This window comes from Amblyomma maculatum, chromosome 3 (genome assembly GCF_055883805.1).
Source record: "Amblyomma maculatum isolate TAMU_Amacu chromosome 3, ASM5588380v1, whole genome shotgun sequence".
NCBI classification, from domain to species: Eukaryota; Metazoa; Arthropoda; class Arachnida; order Ixodida; family Ixodidae; genus Amblyomma; species Amblyomma maculatum.
The window spans coordinates 83,350,939-83,374,169 of NC_139346.1; the positions used below are offsets into that span (position 1 = coordinate 83,350,939).

Genomic DNA, 23,231 nt, shown 5'->3' on the forward strand with positions numbered 1-23,231 from the left:
TTTTTTTCTTTTTTTTTGACGGGAGTCGTTTATCCTTGCATGTACGAATCAATGAAAGCACGCGGTCAGCTGCTGCGATCATGACGCCTGCCTCAAGCGCGGCGTGATAAATCGAACCAGGCTTGTGCAATCAACTCATCACGGGCACGCTGCCAAGTTCGCTCCCCGCCACCGCAGGAGCTATCAAAGGATAAACACGCCCCGGCGTTATCGCTGCGCAGCATCTTGGCACGCTGCCAAGAAACCAAGAAATGAGCTGTGGATGAGACGACCGAAACGGAGTGACGCGCGCCATTGATATGCAAGCAAAAACGCTCGCGAGTTCTGCTGCATTGACACAAACCTTGTTTTGAGCTGCCGCGGTGGCTCGAGCAGCGAGAGGGACGCAGTTCAAACAAGTTTGAACTTTTTTGCTCTGTCGCTGCCGCTCATCGCTGAGATCGCTCAGTCGCTTGCAGGTGAGCGAGCTGGCCTTAACGCATTTTTTATTTTTTTTTCAAATTTCCAGTGCAAAAGTGGAGGGTGGGTTCATTATGCGAGTGGGTTGATTACGCGACAAATACGGTATCGTTTTTTCGTATCGTAAGTGCCGTCACAAGCTGATTTCTGTATATCGAATTATCGATATATCGAACTATTTCGCGATCCCCTTCGAGTTCGATATATTCGGGTTGGACTGTATAATTCCCTCCAGTTAGAATATTTTGGCTAGTCTAGTTTTCGTCATGTTCATGCCATTTCACGATGCACTGCGACGCAGTCGATCGTGCTACGAACGAATGCATGTGCCGAGCGAAACAGTAACATTCAGTTTCCATGGTTAACAATGATAGCCAAGACCGCGAGATAGAACTCTCGGGAGAAAAACGAGCTGAACGAGAGCCCTCATGAATCACGAATGCACCGGACCTTCCCTCTCCCCTTTCCCCACGGGCGGTATTGGAGCGAGCTGTGACGGATGGTGCTCAAGTTCCATTTTCAAACCGATTGCGCGCTCTTTGTAGACGGTTGCGATAAAAAGGTCAAGCATTCACTTATTGCTAGTGCCTCAAATGGCGACAGTGAATGAAGAGCCAAGCTAGTTTGTCCGAATGACTGCTTCACCTAGCTTTCACAGCCGTGCAAAACCACTTGTTTGCGAAAACGACGCCCGCACATGTCTAAGTGATGCCGAAAAAACGAGCCTTCAGCCAAAAAACAATCTCTACAGTATTGCTCACGCCAAATTTCGTCCGAAAAATCGAACTTTTGAACACCATAAGGTCCGAAATATTTGTTGTGAAAATATACACGCTCCTATGGGCCGTGTGACGATTCCTGAATAAATTTCAAAATATCGCGCAAGTCCGAATTATTGGAGTTCGAAAAATCGGTTGGCTACTGTGTACTGTCACTCTCCTTTCACCTTTATTGTGACATTATTTTTCTTTCTCTGTTTTTGTCCTCTCCCTGCAGGTCGGTCCAACCGCCATCCAGGTGACCTCGGCTGAGAAGACAAAGGTGCTCAGCCATTCGGTGCTCCTGAATGATGTCTACTACGCGTCTGAAATTGAAGAGGTAAGTGTGCCTAAGTTGCCCAGTTAGAGCCGCAGCTTCGAAGACCTTTGTCCAGGGGCCGTCAGTTTACAAACTGAGCTCGCTTCTTGTAAACTGATGCTGCTGTGATGTGTTGTTTGTAAAGTTGTTCCTATTATGTTTTCAAAGTAAACTGATTATTAACCTGTTGCACTTTGGCAACTGTCCGGTGACCTGCTTGGCCATTGTGCGGGGAATGATTGTCCAGAGTAGAAAACAGTGTGAATAGTCAAATCTCATTTGGACTGTAAGCATTTATAGCCCCGGGAAGAGTTACGGAAATACAACTGGTTTCACGTACATGGTGCTTTGTTCTGTGTATGCGACACCATGACCGCAGCAGTATTGAACCATAGGCTTCCTGACATTACCAGCACCAACAGTTGTACTTTATGCTATGCCGCCGAGGCAGCGAGTCCGTGCACATTTACCGTGTGGAAAGAGATCCTTCTGGAGCATGTTTTCCAGCAAAGACGCGTAGCTGCAGTCAAAAGAGTCAGTTTACACACAACCGGTTTTGCTATCTTCACTAAAGTTGAGAACAGCACATTCGAGCTTCCTCAGAAGTAGATGCATTCATTATGCTTGTATGATCTGAATGCATGCCAGTGTAAAAAACTTCAAATGACTAAGTCCAACCAAGCTCGCCAGTCTGACAATACTCATGCTAGACTATTTTCTGTTTCATTACTCTTGATGTCAGTTCATGCTTAGCAAAGTAGCTCCTCAATGTACCACCTAAATCAGAATGTAGGTCGAGATTTTTTCTCAAAAAGAGCAAGCTAAAGACCCCTTGTCTTATATAGCGGTCTTTAGCAGAAGTTAAGGCACAGTCTGGCAACAAGTGGCGTGCCTGCTCGTAAACAGACAGCTAAAACGGTATCGACATCCTACAGTCGCTGACACTTTCTTTTTGTGTCCCAAGTGCATTTATCTTCGCGTGCTCTTTTTCGTTCGACCTATGAGAGTATAAAATGCCTCTTTAGCAATGAATAACGGCTTACAGTGGCTTTCCAGAAAAAGTGATGTTCGTCTAAGCGAACGACAACATGGCCGCTCTCTCAGTGGCAGTTCAGCGGTTTGGAGTATGGTACCACAGACGACATCAGCTGTTCACATGCAGCCTTTCAGCAATACGCTTGATGGAACTAGATGACACACTCTGGGAGGTGGCAAGCAGCAAAGAGCCGTTTTCTGACGATGCTGTTGAAAGTTTGGAGTAAGGTCGTAGCTTTGGTGATGCAGGGACACAGCCAATGTAAATGTACGTGCTTCACTTTTTTTTTTTTTTTTTTTTTTTTTTTTTTTTTTTTTTTTTTTTTTTTTTTCACTTTAAGGTAAGGGGGTGGACCTATATTCCCACTCAACCTATAATATAGTTTATACGGTAGACCTCATAGAGAGGCCCTTCGGTGTTTTTGCCATTTTCATGCTGCGGTGCCAGATTTAATTTTTTTATGTTGTTGCATCCCTCTCAGCTGCTTCACTAGATTTTTTATATTCTCGCATTGTGCGCCATTTTGGGTGTCTATAGTGCTCCTGATGGAGCATCTTGGAGTGACGTGTTTATGGCTGGTGTTCCCTCCAACAGGTGTGCCTGGTGGACGACAACCAGTTCACACTGACCATCGCCAATGAGAGTGGCCCGCTGTCGTTCATCCACAACGATTGCGACAGCATCGTCCAGGCCATCATCCACATACGCACCCGTTGGGAACTGTCACAGCCCGTGAGTAGGGACCTTTTCAGCCACTAATTACGACGCAGTCACCAGGCTAGGGCAGCTAACTCTCAAGCGGAGTCTTCTTACTTTTCTTTTTTTCCTCCCTGTGCTGGATGTCTGCCTTGGTGCATTTTCTGTAAGATGTGTGAGTTTCACAAGTTGCGCGTTCTTTGTTGGTGCAAAAGAGTGCAGTGGATTTTATTGCAGTGAACGCCACGTACGGTCTCTTTCTTTTCTTGCCTCTGGATATAGGACTCGGTGACAGTGCACACGAAGATCCGTCCGAAGGACGTCCCAGGTACGCTGCTCAACATGGCCCTGCTTAACCTGGGCAGCTCGGACCCTAACCTGCGCACGGCTGCGTACAACTTGCTCTGCGCTCTCACCGCCACCTTTGACCTCAAGATTGAAGGCCAGCTGCTGGAGACTGCTGGTGAGCTATAATCCCTCATCATGCTCAGCTGCATGTGACAGCTGGGACGCAGCGATCTAGGGATTGCGCGTGGGGATACGGAACTAGAAATGCACGCTTGTGCATTTCCATTGTCCCTGGCTCTTTATTTCTCGAGTTCTTGAACCTTCAATCCGAATGGCTATCTTTCGATCAAATGATGGTCTTAATCACTTATGCGCCATCAATCACAACACAGAACAACAACCACATAGACGCCCAGACGAAGACAAGTCCACTTGTTGAAACGTAGCCTCGACCTGTGAACTGAGGCATATCCCCTCTACTCTTGTTCAGTACTCCTTCATACCGTGTAAACCATTTTCTTCCTCTCGTTCTACCTGGACACCTTAAACAAACTTATGATTCTCTTCAGCTGGACAGTTTGTGGGCTTTGTACAGTCGAGTCCACTTATAGCAATATTTAAGTGCCATGAAAATTCCATTGTTATAACCGATAATTGTTATAAACGGTTTGCACGAAAAAAAGCATAACTAAAGCATAACGGCAAGTGACATGCAAGCTCTGCCAAGGCATCGTTTTGGTGGCCCCGAAAAGGGCCTTGTAAAAGATACGAGAAGGTTGCTACGGCCGCCTCTCGGCTTGAGAAATCCCAAAGTAATGGTGGGGTGAACAGAGATAGACAAAACTTTTATTTGAAAGCCACCACCTGGCTGGAAGTACGCATTGTTAATTAGCAGGGCAAACTGCTTCGCCTTTGCGGCCAGAATCGGCCCTGTGATAGGCAAGTTCTGGGCAAAGGCGCCAAGAAACCACTTGTAGAGGGCCTCCTCCATTTCCTTGTAGGCACCTTGTCGAATGCGTTTGCGCCCACTGTCAAGCGAGGACTTACTTTGTCGAACTTCTCAGCGGAGTGGATGATCGTCGACACTGTCGGTTGTGATAGTGCGTACTTCTTAACCAATTCACACATTTTCTTACCCTCTTTGTAGTCCTTCACGATACTGCACTTCGTCTCCAAATCGATAGCCGTGCACTTTCCTTTCACTGGCAACGTCCGGTAATCAGTGGGCGGATCAGCCATCTTCCGTTTCGGTAGCGATTCAAACGAGATGGAGAAACCACGTGGCCAGGAATGACCTCGACACAATCAACTTGCTCAAACAACCAAATCCGTTAGCAGAACCAGCAGAACTGCCTTCAGAATGATGGGCGAGCAGGCAGATTAGCGCTGTCGGTTGGCGTGTTTGCGAAGTCCATTCGTGTTTCGGAGAGTGGCGCGGCGTAGAGCTATGGGCGCAGCCCATTTGAGTTCGGAGGGCTCCAAGTTCCAGCATGCTCTAGGTTTCTTGGGAGGAACAGCTTCATGCAAGAGGCTTTCCTTTGTAGCTTTAAAACTGAGGAGACTTCAAGGAGTTCAGTGTGCCCGCTTGTGCTTCCATGTTTGAAGTCCTCTGCCATGTGTCCATTTTGATTCTGCGCAGGACTATGCATTCCATCGAACAACACCATCTTCATCAAGCAGATCAGCGAGAAGCTGGCCACCAATGCGTCCCACCTGACGCTGGAGTTCCTGGAAGAGTGCATCCAGGGCTTCCGGGCGTCCTCCATTGAGCTGAAGCACCTGTGCCTGGAGTACATGACCCCGTGGCTGCCCAACCTGACCCGCTTCTGCAAGCACTCGGACGACAGCAAGCGGCAGCGGGTGGCCACCATCCTGGACAAGCTCATCACGCTCACCATCGAGGAGGTCGAGATGTACCCCTCCATCCAGGCCAAGATCTGGGGAAAGATCGGCCAGGTGTCCGACCTCCTGGATATGGTCCTGGACAGCTTCATCAAGGTAGGGCCGCTGTCTTCCCCTCTCCTGAAGTGCCGTGAAGGGTGTGTGCATGGATTGAGGGAGTGGTCCCAATGTGTCCTTGCAGAGAAGTGTGACTGGTGGCCTGGGGTCAGCCCAGGCAGAGATCATGGCCGACACGGCAGTGGCCCTGGCCTCTTCCAACGTCCAGCTGGTGGCCATGAAAGTGATCAGTCGCCTGTGCAGGGTGCGTACTTCCCTTTGCTCTTCTAAGAAATGCTTTTGACGTCTTACTAGGACTCAAAGCAAATGTGAAGACCAGTAAATTTTTTTGTGTCAGATTGCGGAATAGTTCTTGCATGCACCTGTGGTTGCTAATGCACGTTGCAGGTTGCTACACATTTAAAAGAAATAGATTGGTTGCATTATGTTGTGCATCTTGTGTGATCTTTAGTGGGGTGTTTGGCTTAGGAAGCATGGTTCTTTAACATTATCAACCGCAGCTGAAATTGTAGCTTTGTTATCATTTGCAACATACCCGTTCATGCGCCCCCTGTTGGTGCAGGTGATAGAGAAGACGTGCACGTCCCCAACGCCTACCCTGGAGCAGCACCTCATGTGGGACGACATTGCCATCCTGGCACGCTACCTGCTCATGCTGTCCTTCAACAACTCGCTAGACGGTCAGTGCTTTCGGCGCCCTCAGTGGTTGGGGAGAGGGGCCAATTGTGTAACCGGAGGTGTGACCTCTGACCTGTTTGCAGTGGCCAGCCACCTGCCGTACCTCTTCCACATTGTGACGCTGCTGGTGCACACGGGGCCCATCTCACTAAGGGCCTCCATCCACGGCCTGGTCATCAACATCATACATTCCTTATGCACCTGCACCAAGCCCTCTTTCAACGGCAAGTGGGCCCCTTCATGTGACGTGACCAGAGTTCTGGATCTCTAGGGTCACAGTGAAGCGTGTGGCATATTTCCAGGCTGCTTTTCCTCCGTGAGGCAATGGCTGTCAATGCGGTACCCTCACACACCATGCTGCACCCCAACAATGGCTGTTGTTTATATGCTGTGAAATTTTGACTGTTGAATGTTTCTGACCGCTTAGTTATGGGTCAGACCATTCATGTGCTCTAGTGATTGCTATTTCTTGCTTTACAGTGAGCAGAGTTTCGTTCAGTGTGTAAGGATATGTTATGAAAATGGATATTACTCTTGCATTCGCTGCTTTTGTGTGGGGTTAGTTCTCCGTCTTCTAAAGCGGTTAAAAACTTGGAATTTGTTTTTGGGGCTGATGTGGCTTTAGCCCCACTTCCTGATGCACGCCACTTTGAGAAAGAACAAAGTATTAATGAGAGAAGAGTATCCGACAGTAGCCTTATTCACTGCCACCATGTTCTTCGTTGGGGGTTTCGCGTGACTGTGTTACCCTGGTGCCTGCTGCAGACACGCAGCGCGTCCTCAGGCTGAGCCTTGACGAATTCTCGCTGCCCAAGTTCTACCTCCTGTTTGGCATCGGCAAGGTGAAGTCGACGGCAGTGACAGCCTTCCGGTCCAACTGCCGGCACGGTCTGCTGGACCGGTCGTTTGCCTGTGCCAACCCCGACCAGGAGCGCATGCCGCTTGCGTACCTTGAAATCATCACCGACGCCCTCCTAGAGATCATGGAGGTCAGTAGTGGGCGAATTATGAGGTCATGAAATAGAGCATACTGTACCTTTGCATTTTACGCCTTGATGATTTGAAGGCATTGCTTCATGGTCCTTTCAGCTAGCTGAGCACCCTACTAAATTCAGACCACAGGGTGATGTGGGGCATTGGATTTTGAAAAACATGGTAGCCCATGAAGCATTATCCATAGATCGCCTAAACACATTAGTGTGACACAAACTGATCAGTGCGTACTTTGGAATGTGCAAATGTTTGGCATTATTTTGTCCCGGCTTAACTTGCTGCTGCAGTGTGCAAGTGCACGTCACTCTAGTGTACAAAGTGGCTTCACATTTTGTTCCTGGCTTAAAATTGTACACTGAAAGCTCAATAATTTGAACCTAAATAATTTGAATTCTTGGATAATTCGAACTCCACTGCTCTATTCACCCTAGCTCCATAGAAGTCTGTGTATTTAAAATTCCATTAACTTCAGTGCGAGTCGCTTCTGCCATGTATAGTTTGAACTATGCACTGCCACACCTGGGTGCCCTGGCGCCCAGCACATGGCCATAAATACGTCCCTGCGATAGGGCGGCACAGTTATTAAGGCGCTTAAGGGGGAACATGGGTCTTAGATTTCTTTTTGTTATTTTTTGGCAAATTGTAATAAATATTGAGGCCTAAATTCTGAAATAATGGGTTGTTAAAAACTTACAATAAGGTAGCCAGAACAGTAAAGAATGATATGTTGGGAGCAGTTTCCCAATATGCTAATTAGCTCTCATTTTGGGGCTCTATTAATTTCAGTATACAAAGCGTGTTTACCAAGTAGGAATAAACTCATCAAAATAATTAATTTTAACTTTCAAAAACAAGAAATCTGCTTCCAGCATTTCACGCAGGATTCATTCAGCTTCCCATTGCAAAAAGAAGTCCAGCTCTATGTGCTTTGGGTGCAGAGATATTGAGGCCAGAAAACTACAAGTGGTCAACAGTACATGTTTTTTGAGAAAAGAGCAAGAAAAGAAGTGGGGGATTATTTAAGACATTTCCTGGTGCAGTGCGCACATTTACAATTTAAAATGGCTAGAAACCTTCAGGGATGTAGTTTCTTTGCTTTCCAACATCAAAGTGTCGCCTCTTTCATTTTGATTTGCAGTTGCAGCATGCTCAGTTGTCACTTTTTCAGCTGCGCGAGTCGCTTGCAGGGCAGCAACTTTTTTTTTTTTTTTTTCCCACTTAAGTTATTTTGCCACATTCTCCCATCAAGGCTGTGGTGAGGAACGTTCATTGTGGGGAAAAAAATGTCATTTGGAGCTGTTTACTGCTTCCCAGTGCTCTGCATTGCACAGGAAGCAAGCGCATTCACTAAACACTTTGAGCGCGATCTGATCGGCGCAAATGTGCGGCGAGATCTATGACAACAACGTGTTCCCGCAGTTTACGCACTGGAGAATAAGTTTGATGGCGATTTCTTATTCACGATCACCTTTTTCAACGTGAATATTGCCGCCGTATGTCTTACACTTCGCCAGTCTCTGCAAACTGTTTGCATGTAACGATCGTGAACTCTGCCTCATCAAGCGGACTGTCCGCTGCGCTGCCGTTATCGTCACGAAAACAATCTGACTACCGCTTCATTGCTAGAGTTGCCGCGAGTTCAAGCTTTTTCTGTTTTGAGCTTATTTTCCTGCCCATCTGCGGCCTGCGATATCAATAGGGCGATTTTTTTAATCTACACTAGCTACACCAGTGCTGCAAAAATTCATTGTAGGTATAGGAGATTTCCTACACTGGTGCAGCTGGTGTAGGTTAAAAAATAACCCTACTGCGACCACTGACAGTAGCAGTCTCCCGTGCTGGGGAACACGCTAGGCCTACTTCAGGCTCGTACGCTCAATCGTTTGATGCACAACTTTTGTCGGCCTGAGCGCACACAGCCGGTGCAGGGCATCACTTGAAATGGTTAATCAATTTTTTTTCTGTTTTCCCAAAATCTTGCCGAGAATGGACCTTGCGGTTTGGAACCAAGAGTGACTGGTGTCACGTCTCCATAGTCTCCCCGCGGCTCGGGCACGCCAAGCAGATGCCGTCAGCCAGCTCCACTAATGCTATGACGCCCTGCTGTCACTTGCACCCCGAAAGCCAATGGGATTGCGAATGCCAGGCTTTATTTTTTGCTATTTTTTATGCAACCAATGGTCAAAAGGAAACAGCAGAGGCGACAATTTGAAGACGAAAGGCGGCTCTTTCAAATGACACCAAGATGGCTTCGGTGCCGCGCACGAAATGGGAGCTACGCCATGCGGAAAATGGTTGTTTTGGTGGCTGTTTTTGGCCCAAATTCGGGCAACATCGATTATATAAATTGGGACTGTGACTAAAATACTATCCTAGAGATGAAAAACTTAGCAGATAGGTAGATAAAAGGCTACTGATTTTGAAAATCACATTTTCTTAAAAGTGATTTTTTTGCAATTTTTTGGCCCGAAAGACCCGTGTCCCCCCTTAATTGGCTATGTTTGCAAAAATATATATGATATGACGCTGCATTAAGGTGACTATGATATTCATGAATGTGTACGTAATGGCAAGTGGTATATAAATGTCATGTCATGCCTAGTCATATCATGTGAGCCATTATAGTTTAGTTATGAGTCGTAGTCACTAGTCATGAGTCAGTCAGATTGGAGATCAAATGTCCATGGCTATCGAGTCCATGACTTGTGTAAGTCAATTGTGTAAGTGTCTAGTCATAACACTCAGGAGTGCTGAGTCATGACACTCTAGGAGCTACTAAAGAGCAGCTAACGCGCATGCTTTCGCATTTATCCAATGCACATCTCTGCAGCGCTCTCAAAGTTTTTAAGCTGTGCACCTCCAAAAAGGGGGAAAGAACATAAGACCAGGAGAAAACATTGAAGAATGGGCGAAGCAAAATGCTGGCGCGGCTGGCGGCGGCATTGGAGAGTAGAGGCTCGTGGCCGTGGCAGCCGCTGCCTGCTCTCTGTTCAGTGTAATCCACGAGACTTGCAACTAAATGTTTGTTAATTTCACCACTGTTAATTTGGAAATGCATATAAATCTCACTGCTGGTATGGTCACAGGCAATGCCGCCCCCTGTAAGGCTGTGTTGTCAGACAGGCGCTGCAGGTCTTGCACTTGTTAGGCTGCATCCTGGTACATCTTATGAGCCTATGCGTTACACGAGTATGGTTTTATGAGCTTTGAGCTACTCATGCCAGCCTGCAGCGATGTTTGTGGTGGCAAAAAAAAGCATGCCCTCAGCCCAGGGCAGTAAACGGAAGCTGTTGACTGCACATCAACCAGCTAACCGATTGCAGTTGCATGCCGTTTCAGATGCGCATTAGTGGTACTGGACGTTTTCCACACTTCCATATGTGTGGTTCTTCTACTGTTCCGAAAATGTGCACTTATCGAGTTATATTCTATACGTCGTGCTGTGAAGCCTCGCGTCACAGGCTGCTTATGAGGGGTTGCCACTGCTATTGCATCGCACCTTGAAGGGTGCCGGGGAGGGAAGCCCTAATTATTTTAGAGCAATTCTGCTCTGATGCTCCTGACAGCATGCATATAATAAAGCATCGATGGGAATGCCAAAAATACTCAATAGTCGCACTATCTTCGTCTAAAAGGTAGACGATCATTATTAAGTTTTTTGCCAAATGGGTTTCTAGGAATGCCAGAGGTTCTTTTTAGTTTTTTTTAGGCAGTAGTTTGAATGAATATGATTTTACTCTATTTTGTTTTGTTAATGTGTTTGGTGTGAGGGAGCCGAGAGTGGAAGCCTTGTCAAAGGGCCCGTGAGCCTTTCCTCGCAACAGGCGTTGCATAGATTCCTCTCGTTCGTCGCAGGCGTGCATGAAGAACATTCCCAGCTGTGACTGGCTGAGCCAGTGGACGGCCCTAGCCAAGAGCTTTGCCTTCCGCTACAACCCGGCCCTGCAGCCACGGGCCCTGATTGTGTTTGGCTGCATAAGCAAGGGGGTGACCGACCAGGAGGCCAAGCAGCTGCTGCGTGTCCTCGTCAAGGCCCTCGAGGCTTTCCAGGTGGGATCCTCTTCCACTGGTGGGGTGGGTTGTTGGCCGTTGGGCGGCCGTATATGTGAAGTGCGCTTTCCCCCCGGATTGCAGGACCTGCAGTTGATCGATGCCATCATCATGGGTCTGACGCGGCTGCAGCCCCTCCTGAGGCTCGAGTCACCCATCCACCGGGCCCTGTTCTGGGTGGCCATCTCGGTGCTACAGCTGGATGAGATGAACCTGTACGCCTCCGGACTGGCCCTGCTCGAGCAGAACCTACACACGCTCGACTCGCAGGGCATGTTCGACACGCCCCCGGTAAGAGACAATAGGAATTACACACCGAGGTCCCAGAAAGCACAATAAATCAGCCCAACATTGGCATTGTGGTGGCATTCCAACTGCAGTACCAATATTGGCCAGTTATTGTGCTGCCTGGGGTGCGGGGGAAGAGCCATTGTCTGACGGGAGAAAAAATGATGTGCCGCGCATGCAGCAAACTCTGCGCAACATCATGATGAGCACCCGGGAGCCCCTGGAGTGGCACTTCAAGCAGCTCGACCACTCGGTGGGGCTCAGCTTCAACTCCAGCTTCCACTTTGCACTCGTCGGGCACCTGCTCAAGGGTGAGCTGCAGCCTAGGGCTGTTGGGGCCAGGAATTATCGGGTGGTTGACGATGAAGTGCCATCTTTGTCTGGCTTCATTGCTTATGCTTGAGAGTAACACACTGTTGAGAAAGTGTACGAAAAGGAACCACTGACTGCACTGCTTGTACAACACCTCAATTTGGAACCTTCCTGGGTGCTAGCAATGCTTATGAGGAAGGTTCCAGGAACAAGCTAATGCCAGGTCTAAATAAAGCCGAACTAATGGGGGGGGCTTAAGTTTAAGCGAGGCATAGAATATGTAGAAGACATTTATACATAGACATTTATACATTTATATGTAGTAAAGTTAAATCGAAAAACTATTTTGTTTTGCAGTTGCTTGCATGTTGCATGCGCTTGTTAAGCAGAGAAAATTATTACTTTGGAAGGCTTCTCGCACTGATGTTTGGCTGTACATGCATTGCTGGTCATAATGATATCCCTACTTTTTTTGCTCTGCTTCTTCCATTTCTCATTTAATACTCTGTGCACTCATATGTATTTTGTTTACCAGATGTCAGTCATATTCCGTCATTTTATTACCTCAGGTGCTCATTGAACAGAACATCTATTATGTGTAGCTTGCGAACTATCCTTTTTAAACTGCCATGGGAGCCACTTGTCTTACTCTTAGCTTCTCTGGGCTACTGATTGGCAGCAGCAGTAGGAGTAGCTCTTAAATTGACGTGCACAAACTGACTAAGCCAAGAATGACATGCCAACAGTGTGCGTGTGTGTGTGTGCATGCGTGTGTGTGTGCGTGTGTGTGTGTGTGCAAGTGCCTTTCTCCATTGTCTGTCTTTTAGATGCGCTGTTAGTATAGTACATGGAAACATTGTTCTCCCTCCCTTGTCCAGGCTTCAGGCATCCCACGCCCACCACGGTATCCCGGACAGCGCGGGTGCTCAGCATGCTTCTGGGCATTGTGGCCAAGCCACACAAGAGGTCAGTGACCCCTTCTGTCTGTCTCGGCATGCACGGTTGCCAGCCATTCTGAGTCAGGGTACATCGCTCTTTGTTTTAAGGTTTATAGGGTCAAACGTCTCAGCAACTCGGGCTATCGGAGACACCCAAATTCACAAGCAGTATTTGCCGTTTGACTGCGTTGCAGCTTCTCGCAATAAGGGTTTTGATGAAGAATGCATGTACTTCATTTTGGATGCAGTAATGAAATCTATGGGGCCGTCAGGTTTCACAGTGCTTTTAGCTAGTGTTATGCATGCAGTTAGGTGTAACTGTGTTCTCCCCCATTTTTCTTTTCCCCCTCTCTCTGTTGTTCCCACTGTTGCTGGCAGGATAATGCACCAACCAGCCGAATTGCAAACAATGATTTAAGAGAGCTGTGCAATGCCCTGGAAGTATCTGCATCTCAGTTAATTGCTCTTTATTGTTCATGCTTATGTAACCCATTTCCCTCGCCCGCATCTGCTGGCTCTAAGGGAAATAAATGCATAAACGATTGGGGTGAAGTGCTTCAAACAAATCTTCTCTTAGAATAATGTTGCACATTGACTTTGATTGGGTGTAGGACGCCCCTTTGGGTCGAACACATTGTGACGCAAGTGTTTTGTCCCATTGCAGGGACAAGTTTGAAGTGACACCTGAAAGTGTGGCCTACCTCGCAGGTGAGAGAGACGCTGCCTTGGAGCCTGTTTCCTAGTACTATTCAAGCAGTCATTGCAGTCGTGCTGCTTGTATGTGAACACTGCGCTTGTCACTACACATGCTTTAACTAGGGGTGTGCGACTGTTAAAAATTTTGAATATGAATCGGTCGCATCTTGAGGATGCTTCACTGCATAATCAACACGTTGAAGCAGTGAGGTGAAGCGCAAAATTTCTCTTCACAAAAAGGCTCCCATCGCATTTTAGGCATACTCCACTGCACTGTCATCAAAACGGTCTGCGCAGCGCTGTCTGCGTGATTTCGAGAACTTTTCAAATATTAGAAATTTTTGAATTCACGCAGACTGCATTGCGCGATTGACCGTGTTGAATACAGTGCTGTGAAACATCCCCAAAATGCGATGGGGGCCTTTTTGTGAAGAGGAAACATTGGGCTTCACCGCAATGCTTCAGCGTGTCAATTATGCAGTGAAGCATCCTCAAGATGCTATGGGGGAATTTTTGTGAAGAGGTGCCTTCCCGACATAGCAAAAAAAAGAAAAAAAGATCATCGGTCTCACTTCGGTTTCACCTCAAAACAACAGACAACCATCGTGCAGTGAGCAGGTGGTAATCAGATAAAATTACTGCGACACAATGGTTTTCTACAATTTTCTCAGGCCCATTGAATAATTCCTCCTTTCAACTACTTATTCGGACATTTTTTCTTTCTTGTCCCTTGCCTTGAAGGCCGAATGAATGAGTGTTTACTCTATTCAGCAGCGATATGACATCTCCACCAGGAAGTTATCTCATACGATTTCTGAAATAAACAAGACGAAAGATATTTGCTTTGTAATTATTGTTTTCTTTCAGTGATCTGATAGTCTATATTTGATTCGATATTCAAAAGCGTTATTTCCCCATATTCATATTCGATTCATATTAGAAAATTTCAGTATTCACACACCCCTAGTTTTAACGCGTTGGCATTAGAAAAAATGGTGGCTGATTTAGTATCTTTAGGACAAATGCAAAGTAGGTATGCACTTTGGTTTTCACTTCAGTTCCGAGTAGCACACACTCGTTAACACACAGCCACAGTCTACCACATTGCATGAAAAACCTCTTGACATGGAGGTATGGAGCCTCACTTTAACCAAACCAAACGAATTTGTCTGCATGGCCTTGGGTAGAGTTTGTGATTCGGGATTCAGGGGTCCGGGAGATGTTTCATTTCCATCTCAAAAGTGCTGACCAAGTTGGCAGCTCCCACCTTCCTGGGTTTAGACAGACAGTCATGGGCGTAACTTTTTGAGGGGGGGCTGTAGTGCTAGTGCAGGAAAAGGGTCTGGGCCTCCACTTCACTCACACCTTCCGTACCTGGAAGGTAAATCTCCCACCAGCGAGCGTCCACCCTCATAACAACCTCCACACACCCTGTCACATCCAGCAGGACCCCGTACAACGAACACATGGTGAAGGCAAGTTCGAAGAATCAGATGGGCCATCAAGGGATGAAGCTGTGTTCAGTCTGGAGGCAGACTCTCTAATGCTGATGCATACACTGCCTCATGGATCTCGATCGTTCGTGATTTTTGTTTTGTCTTTCCCTGGTTTTCACCTGGGAACTTAATGCACTTAATTGTTGGTGCCAGTTTAGGAGGACTTGCTTTCTTTAATGCTTGCTTTACACCGTGTTGTGGTAAGGAGAGTGTGCTGCAGTATGGTGGGTGGGCGGTGAACAGGTTCCAACTGGTTTGCTGATGTGTCTCAGCTCTACCCTCTTAACCAGCACTGTTTTAGTGTTAGAAGGACCGTGCAAGAAATTAAAAATGAAATGAAGAGGTTAAGACATGTTGAGTCGGTTAGGGTCAACACCTCATCAGCTGCTGATCGTAGGCGTGATAGAGATAGCAAGGCTGCCAGTGACTGCAGTTTACTCAAAAAGTGATTGGCTAGTCAGTATCTCTCTCACTGTAACCTGTTTTGCCCACACCATGGTCCGGATTACGAGTTTGCGTCATTATCGAAGTGTCACTATCTCACGTGACCTCGAGTCATCTGATTGGTCGAAACGCCGGAACAGGGTGTTGCCACTACGAAACCGGAAGAGGGGGCAACATCATTTTCCAGCGTTTCCACCAATCAGGTGACTCGAGGTCGGGGAGATAGCGACACTCACGATAATGACGCCAACTCAGAATACGGGCCGTATCTCTTGTATGCTCTTCGGGAGCATACAAGATCCACATCTGCAGATACGAACTCCTCAAAAGATTCTGGTATCTCAGCAGTCTCTTGGATGCTCGCCCAAGCTTCACCTTCCAGGAAGCTATCCACAGTATTCATATATAGGCCCTCTTACATCATATCACCACATTTAAAGCCTGCTTTTCTGAAATGGTTTTACACAACTTCTTTTCTCAGGCCATTCCAGGCACCTGAAATCACCTGAACAGCGAACTTCACATCAATTACTACTCTACAGTCTTGCTGCCTGTCGAGCAACAGGCGTTCTACCAACCTTGTTTTGTACAGCAACTTGACTGAGTACATAATGCCTTTGTCTGTCGGTTGAAGGTAGGTTGTTAGTTTGGAGGGAAAAATAACGAAGCATTGCTCACAAAGAAAAAGACATCGGGATTTCGAGCTTTCATCTTGTGATCAAATTTTAACAGCGAGGAGTTAAAAATGCTGGATGTCATTCATGCATTTTGATTTGCTTCGTAGGTGACAGTAACGCAATGCCAGTGGCTAAAACAGCGGGGTTGTTTACACTTTCCAATCATGGAGAAGCACTCCTCAGTTCTTGACATATAAAACTAAAAGGATGCTGATATGGAACAGAATTTAGCAAAGTAAATCTGAAGTGCATCATGTACAAGTTGGTACGCTTCAGCTGCATTGCATGAGCACACCTGGGTTGTATCTCTTCTAAATAATGAAGGATTTACTCCAGGGACCTGAAAAAGTTGCCCTTAGTAACCGAGTGTCTCTTTTAACCATGTCTCTTGTATGCAATATTGTCAACATAGCAGACGTAGGAAACACAACCAAATCCTTTTCAAATGTTTCTTATAACCGAGTGTCTCTTGTAATGAGATTTGAAGACAAACACCGAAGCCAGACAAGGGCAACAGTCCGTCTTTGCTCCGGCGTTTTTAACACTTAAAAAAAAAAACTTCATTTTATGGGGTAGTAACAATAGGAAGAGTTGACTGTGCTGGCAAGTGCCTGTACACTTTGAGGGCGCCGAGTGACGTGTGCGTTTGGTCACCGTGCCTGCATTCTTGTTCAGGGGCAGCTGTTAAGCTGGTTGAATTCACATGCAGAATCGCCAGTGCGCTGTATGTCGTTTTTTTTTTTCATTGAAGCCCACTTGCCATTGCAATGTGCTAGTTTTTCCAGTCTCTCTCAAAACTGGAGATGTTGTGGGTGCTGAGCGCATGGCCTTTGTCCTGGCACTGTTTGTTGCAGCACTGGTGTCGGTATCGGAGGAGGTGCGCAGCCGGTGCCACTTGAAGCACCGGGTGGCCACGCGGGTGGCATCAGAGGCCCTGGCACGTACCCCGCCCAGTCCCGTGCCCACCTCTCTGGCCACACAGTCATCCTCGGCCTCATCGGGCAGTGTCGTCGGGGGCGCCTCGTCCCCGTCAGCCGCAGGTGGAGCGGCGCCTAGTCCCCCTACCTCCCTCATGCCAGCTGGGTGAGTGGCTGTCTCAACGCATTGCCCGGGCAGTCCACGGTCCATATTTCGAGTTCGCGTAATTATCAAAAGTGTCGCTATCTTTCTGACCTTGAGTCATCTGATTAGAAAAAACACCGGAATCGGAATGGAGGCGCGACGGCATCATTAAAGGCCGAAAGGCCATTAACACTTTCCTGCCCGCACCTATTCCCATCGATATAGCCCACTATCAATGGTTTCACAGTTAGAATATTCCCGCTTTCAAAGCGCTCTTTGACAAATGGCATTATCAAGTGGGAACTAGAGGAACCCTTCTTTCAGTTTTGCTTTTGGTTTTATTTTTTCCGCCGTGCCGCGCCCGTCCTGATGGTCTCCGGAATCAGGTGATCGGCGCTCCTTGTTTATGTCATGGCGTGGACGTCGTGTGCTCCTGCTGCGCGGAAACGGCGCGGTTCCGCGAAAGTTGACGCATCGGAAAGCTCGTTTTTAGATGCGAACAGCAGCAGTGATGAGTCGGAAGACGAATTCAGCTCTTCAGACATTAGCACTGACAGCGAGACTACATCAAACCTACCCAGAATGTCGACAGCTATGTCCCGATAAGTTTCCCTTTCGCCCCAGAAAATTTCCGCTTTTCTGCATGCTGATCGGAAGAGATCACTGTTCTGAAGGTCTCAACTGTTATCTGCAGGGTGACAGCGTCTTTTGGGCAGTATTACTTGCCACCGGCAGCGCAGGGAGTCGTGTTTTTGCTAGAGCGACAGCCAGGGATTGACCTCAGCGTAGTCGACCTCGACTACTGCTTTCTACCTTAACTGAGCGAATACTGTACACAGAAAGCTAGAATTTGCTGCAATGTTGCATTGATCCCTGTTGCAAAAACGTATATTTTTAAAATTTTGTATGTTTTATTTGTGCCAAGAAACTAAGATGCTTTTGTGTATTTGTTTTTAACTGCAATTTCTTGCTGATAGCCTTTTTTTTTTTTTTGTCACCTACTCAATAAATATGTTGATTGTCACTAATACCATTGTGAAAGGGAATCCCTCCTCTACAATTTGATACCAGACACTCCTGTTTCAAGCAAGTTTTGTTAAAGAAAAAAATAATAATGACACCACCCAAAAACCACCCCATTTTCCGCGGAGAGGACAGTGTTAAAATGATGGGAAATGATTTCTTTTCACAGCAAGAAACCATCACAGAACATTTCACGGTCCTTTAATCCTTAGTGGTACCATGAGGGCTTCATTTTATGCCTGAGACAAAAATCCTTTACGTTTAGGACTTGCTACATACGAAGGTATGCAGTGGTATGACTTCTGAATTGAGGATTTCGTGCACATATGGCACCACGTTGTAGAACTAATCCAGTGGTGCTGTTTGCCCTGTGTGGTTCATAGTGTGGGCGTGGATTCAACACTCAATAATGTCTGAGTGCTAATGTGACCAAAACTGCGAACCTTCGTCCTCCTCTGGAACTTTAATTCAGCCGCTTTTCCTTCTCATCTATGGCATGGCGGCTCAAGCGATGGCTGGTGGCACACCATTTCCGAGTATACCGTGCGCCAAAGGCAGGAGTCCTAATTATGTGCTCTCTACACAGTGCCTGGGGCAGTAGCACGTGTTCTTACTGTGAGCTTGCGTCATTATCGAAAGTGTCGCTGTCTCTCCGACCTCGAGCCATCCGAGTGGCGGAAATGCCGGAACCGGAAATGGTGGCAATGGTGGGATGATTGGTGGTGGACATACCAGTTCTGCTGTGTTCACCAATGAGGTGATTCGAGTTCAGGGAGATGGCGACACCTTCAATGACGGCGCAAATTTGGAATATGGACTCGTGTTACTGTCTGCCGTTGCAGGCAGGTCATTGGCTGACGTGGGCGCAAGAGGCAGCAGCAAACGTGGCTCTGACATGGTGATGTGTGTGTGCAGGGGCAGCAGCAGCGCTAACCAGCTGCACCCTCCCCTGGGTAGCCAGCAGCAGGGCCGGCGGCAGAAGTCCTGGGACCTCCTGGACCAGAATGCCTTGGCACAGGCACGCCTGGCCAAGCAGCAGCAGGCACCTGCTTCCCAGGGACCACAGGGGGCCACCCAAGGACAGCAGGCAGGACAGCAGCAGCTAGGGCAGCCACAGCAGGTGGGCACGCACTTAGCCACAGCAGGCTAGCTGTGTGTTGATTGGCAAGGCAGACAACCTCGTCACGCATGTGTCACATCTCTCATGTTGTTGTAACATAGGGTTCCTAAAATAGAAATAATCGGGGACACTTAAGCTCTGCCTTTAAGGCTATGGCGCGATAGCGTAGGTTACCAGCCCACATATAAAGCCGTAACCAAGCCACATAAGTGTGCCTGTGTGGCCTAGGAGTAACGGAAATGCAAGGTTCCTGTTAGGCTGATTCTGGGGCCGTATTACGCACCGCTCTCAAAAACGCTCTCAAGTTTGAGAGCGTGACGTCAAAATGACGAGGCTCAGACATGTGAAGTGTGACGACATCACGGCTTTAGCCAATTACAAGCAGGCTAGGGTGCTTAATAGCAAAGCCCCACCCCGGAAACTTTTATTTGCACGATAAAGGGGCCGTGTGCAAACATTTTTCGTGAAAACGCAGCGAATAAAAGTATAAATGTTCTATTTACCTAAGAAACATTGTTCGAAGCTATTACACGGCAAGTAAAAATAGAAGCATTTTCAGTATTACAATTAAATGTGCGCCTAGGTAACGATTTCCGCCGCGAGGGTCAGCTGACGACAGCGAGGCGTGAACATGGCGGCCTGCAAAGAAACAGCTGATTTTCCCGTCTAGTTGCTGCTTTTTACGCGTAGTTTAAAATCGAGGTCCTCTGCGGATGTTGTTAGTTGCCGGAAAAATCTGACTGAAAGCAGTAAAGGCTACGAACCTGCAGTGAACAGCTTGGTGAAAGTGTTTGTCACGAAAATAGCTTGCTGAAGAGTGTTTTTCATCAGTGCTTACCAGCGATGACAAGAGCGACGAGCGGTAGCCATGTGATCTAGTGTTGTTTCTTTGGAAAATACAAGAGGAAAATGAAGGCTACACTATTACTTCTGCCGATAGATGGAAGCTGACAGTATCAGTAAAGTAGGTGTCAGCCGCTATGCAAGAGCTCGCGACTGCAGTGCGGGAAACGAGATCTGACGCACGACCCTTCACCACTGACTTGTCGTGCAAGCCACAGTGACTCGCTGCTGTGCTTCGCAACCAGTTGACTTCAGGCACATTGGGCTCGGTTCTTCATATTGCGATTGATGCTACTGCTCCGTTCATGCTCCATTCCGTTCATGTTCAGTAGCTGATGTTCTGTGTGAGGTACAGAAACCGACGCTTACGCTCCGTTTTGGTTTGTTCAAGAGAAAGAAAGCACTTTTTTTTTTAATTGTCACCGAGGCGAGAACGAGTTTGTTCTACCAGACCTCAGTTTAGAGGCGATAAAGGTAGGCCTGAGCAGGGATGTCTAGTATGTTGCATTTCGCGCAGCGGTAAGAGTGATGGTGTTGGTCGCACATTGTTGCAAGGCCTCTCTGACGGTGTCATAGTTTCTGTTCATGCTAGACGGTGTCCACTCTGTCGGCAGGAAAAGCAAGTGTATCATGCATGTGATGCCGCGAGCGAGCTCGAAATCGGCTCAATTTCTGCGATCGCACTATGACAACTAGCTTTCAAGTGCCTTTATATCCATCAAAGAGTCTTTAGTGTTTCAAAATATGTTCAATTTACACACATTACGCATTCTCTTTCAATATTGTGTGAATTATGTACAAGCCTTTTCTATTAAAATACCAGTTTGAACAGAAGATGAATTTTTTTGGTTATTTGTTGAAAAGACTTAGAAAATAAATGCCAATGACAAAAGTAGCTGTGCAAAATGTGTATATCACACATTTATGGCGTATTCATTTATTGGATGCTTATAGTTTAGCTTCGTCTACTGTCTTCAAGCTGTTTAGCATTCTTCTTGACAGTGTTGCACGTTTTATTAGTGTAAAATAACCTTTATTCACACATAGCCCCAGCAATGCATTTGTTATGATTGCAGTTATTTTATTGTCACTAAGATTTTTGTCATTCAGCAGTCATTCTGGGCACTGAAGCCAAGTAAAATGCACTATTCTCCTAGCAGCTGCTACAGCAGAGCAGCAGCTACAGCTTTGTTATATCTGATATATAAGCATTTTGTATACTGCACCATGCATACAGTACCTATTTGTATAGGTAGCTTCAATATGCAATGGAATGGCTTCTTTGGGCCTAGTAATTTATTCTCGAATGTACATGTCAATGTTGTATGGTCAATGTATATCAAGGTGCATGTGCTTCTCTATATGCTGCCTCTTTTGCAGTAAAAACACTCGAGTGAAATGCGGCTGCCAAGAAATAAGTGTTTATACTGAATATAAGTGGCAGTAAAAAAAAAAGATCTTTGTTGGTAGTATTTTCTGATTACAGTCAGCATCATGAACATTTACTGCCTTGCTGTAATACTGCACTTTTCAGTTTAAGCATGTTTACACCACAGTGACCACAGCCAACTGTACCAGGCTGCAAGACGGTAGCAGAGAAGAGACAGCGAGCTGGGACTGGGATGGCTTTGGCACTGGTGTAATCAGCCATGACTTCAGTGGGTAGTTGCCGTCTCATGGGTAACCAAAATATGACATCCACTTAGGCCCATCTTTTGCTAATCCCAACAGCTTTTGAGCATGCTTTAGCACTCAATTGAAGATCTATACTAAGTAGCCCACAGCCAGAATTGTAAACATTCGCAGGAATGCTTACAACGTGTGCCAATGCTGTTTAGGCAAGCATCATTGTAAGGACAGCCTTGTAACTTGGTAGTGATGATTACCTGCAAAACAGAAGCACCCCGATTTCTTAGGCAGCAAATAAATTTAAACACTATAAATGTTTGTCTCCTATTTCTTTTGCCATGAACAGAATTTCACTGCAACATGCATTCTTTGGCATATAGCCCGTCTCAGCATATTCAGGAAATGTATCTCTTGCCGAAGCCGAAATCTAAGTCAGTCTCTCCCTGCAAGGCTTGTTTTCAAAAAAAAAAAAAAAAAGAAAGAAAAAGTCTTGTCCTCAGAAAAGACTCCCGGTCTTTGAAGAAATGAAAAGAAGCAGGCGTTCTTACGGCGCATTCACTTTCAAGCCGCGAATGTGTCGCAGGCAGGGAGCGTGACAAATGGCCCGAAACCAGTCATCGAGGAGCAAGGCGCGCTGGACAATCAATAGTCCCTTCATTCCGTGCTTTACATATAAAGGGCAGGTATACAGAACCCTTTCGACAGCTCTCGCTAGGTCATTTTGAAGACAACTGTTAAAAAACAATGCACGAGTGGGAACGAGACCTTTTGGTTGGGAAAAAAAGCCTTGCAGAGAAGCCGACTTACAACAAGTGGTATTGCACACATCAATGCATATAATCAAGATCGTTCGATGACCAACACGGGTTTTTAGATCTTAATCAGGAAAAAGACGCAGGTGTTCAGCAGACCTTCGATCACCTTTCGATGCACAGGAGTACCGCTATCAAACATTATGGTGTCGCAGCGCTGGCAGACAAGGACAAGACTAGGGACACACACAACTGCACTGAACTTACAACTTTATTTTGGACGCTTTTGATTCGCGAATATATAATTGACAGAAGGATGAAATGAAAAGAAGCAGGCGTTTTTACGGCGCATTCACAAACGCTAGACGAACGCGCCGTGGAGGAGGCGTTGGTCCGGCGGGGCAGCCAGTGTCACGAAATGCGCGTGTTCGCTTCGCAGATCTGAGATAAAGCAGGCACAATACAAGTTTACTATGATCTTCAGAACTCTTCGGCAAACACACGCAGTCAATAACAAAATCTACTCACTATTGTGATGCTCACAACGTGCGTAGTACCCCTTGCCTAGCGACTTGTTTCCGTATTCTTGACGGCAATCATCGTTCCGCCCGATGGCTTCCGCTGCCGACGCACTGCGTGATGCAAACGATCTTACATTCCCTACGTACGTTGGAAGCACAGTATAATCGTGGTTGGAAGCCTCCGGTAGCAAAAA

General features: G+C 46.8%; 1 protein-coding gene across 5 annotated transcripts in view; it reads left to right on the plus strand.

Moving 5' to 3' along the window:
• Positions 1–23,231, plus strand: part of Nf1 (neurofibromin 1) — a 92,487-nt gene that overhangs the window by 53,453 nt on the left and 15,803 nt on the right. For all 5 annotated transcript variants that reach the window (XM_084597690.1, XM_084597691.1, XM_084597693.1 and 2 more), the window contains exons 30-44: positions 1,456–1,557; positions 3,167–3,304; positions 3,551–3,731; positions 5,196–5,554; positions 5,640–5,759; positions 6,078–6,195; positions 6,277–6,417; positions 6,959–7,182; positions 11,042–11,236; positions 11,321–11,527; positions 11,706–11,835; positions 12,715–12,802; positions 13,439–13,482; positions 16,942–17,170; positions 19,088–19,292. In XM_084597690.1, coding sequence (XP_084453816.1) covers positions 1,456–1,557; positions 3,167–3,304; positions 3,551–3,731; positions 5,196–5,554; positions 5,640–5,759; positions 6,078–6,195; positions 6,277–6,417; positions 6,959–7,182; positions 11,042–11,236; positions 11,321–11,527; positions 11,706–11,835; positions 12,715–12,802; positions 13,439–13,482; positions 16,942–17,170; positions 19,088–19,292 — 2,481 coding nt within the window. The remainder of the gene's footprint in view (positions 1–1,455; positions 1,558–3,166; positions 3,305–3,550; positions 3,732–5,195; positions 5,555–5,639; positions 5,760–6,077; positions 6,196–6,276; positions 6,418–6,958; positions 7,183–11,041; positions 11,237–11,320; positions 11,528–11,705; positions 11,836–12,714; positions 12,803–13,438; positions 13,483–16,941; positions 17,171–19,087; positions 19,293–23,231) is intronic.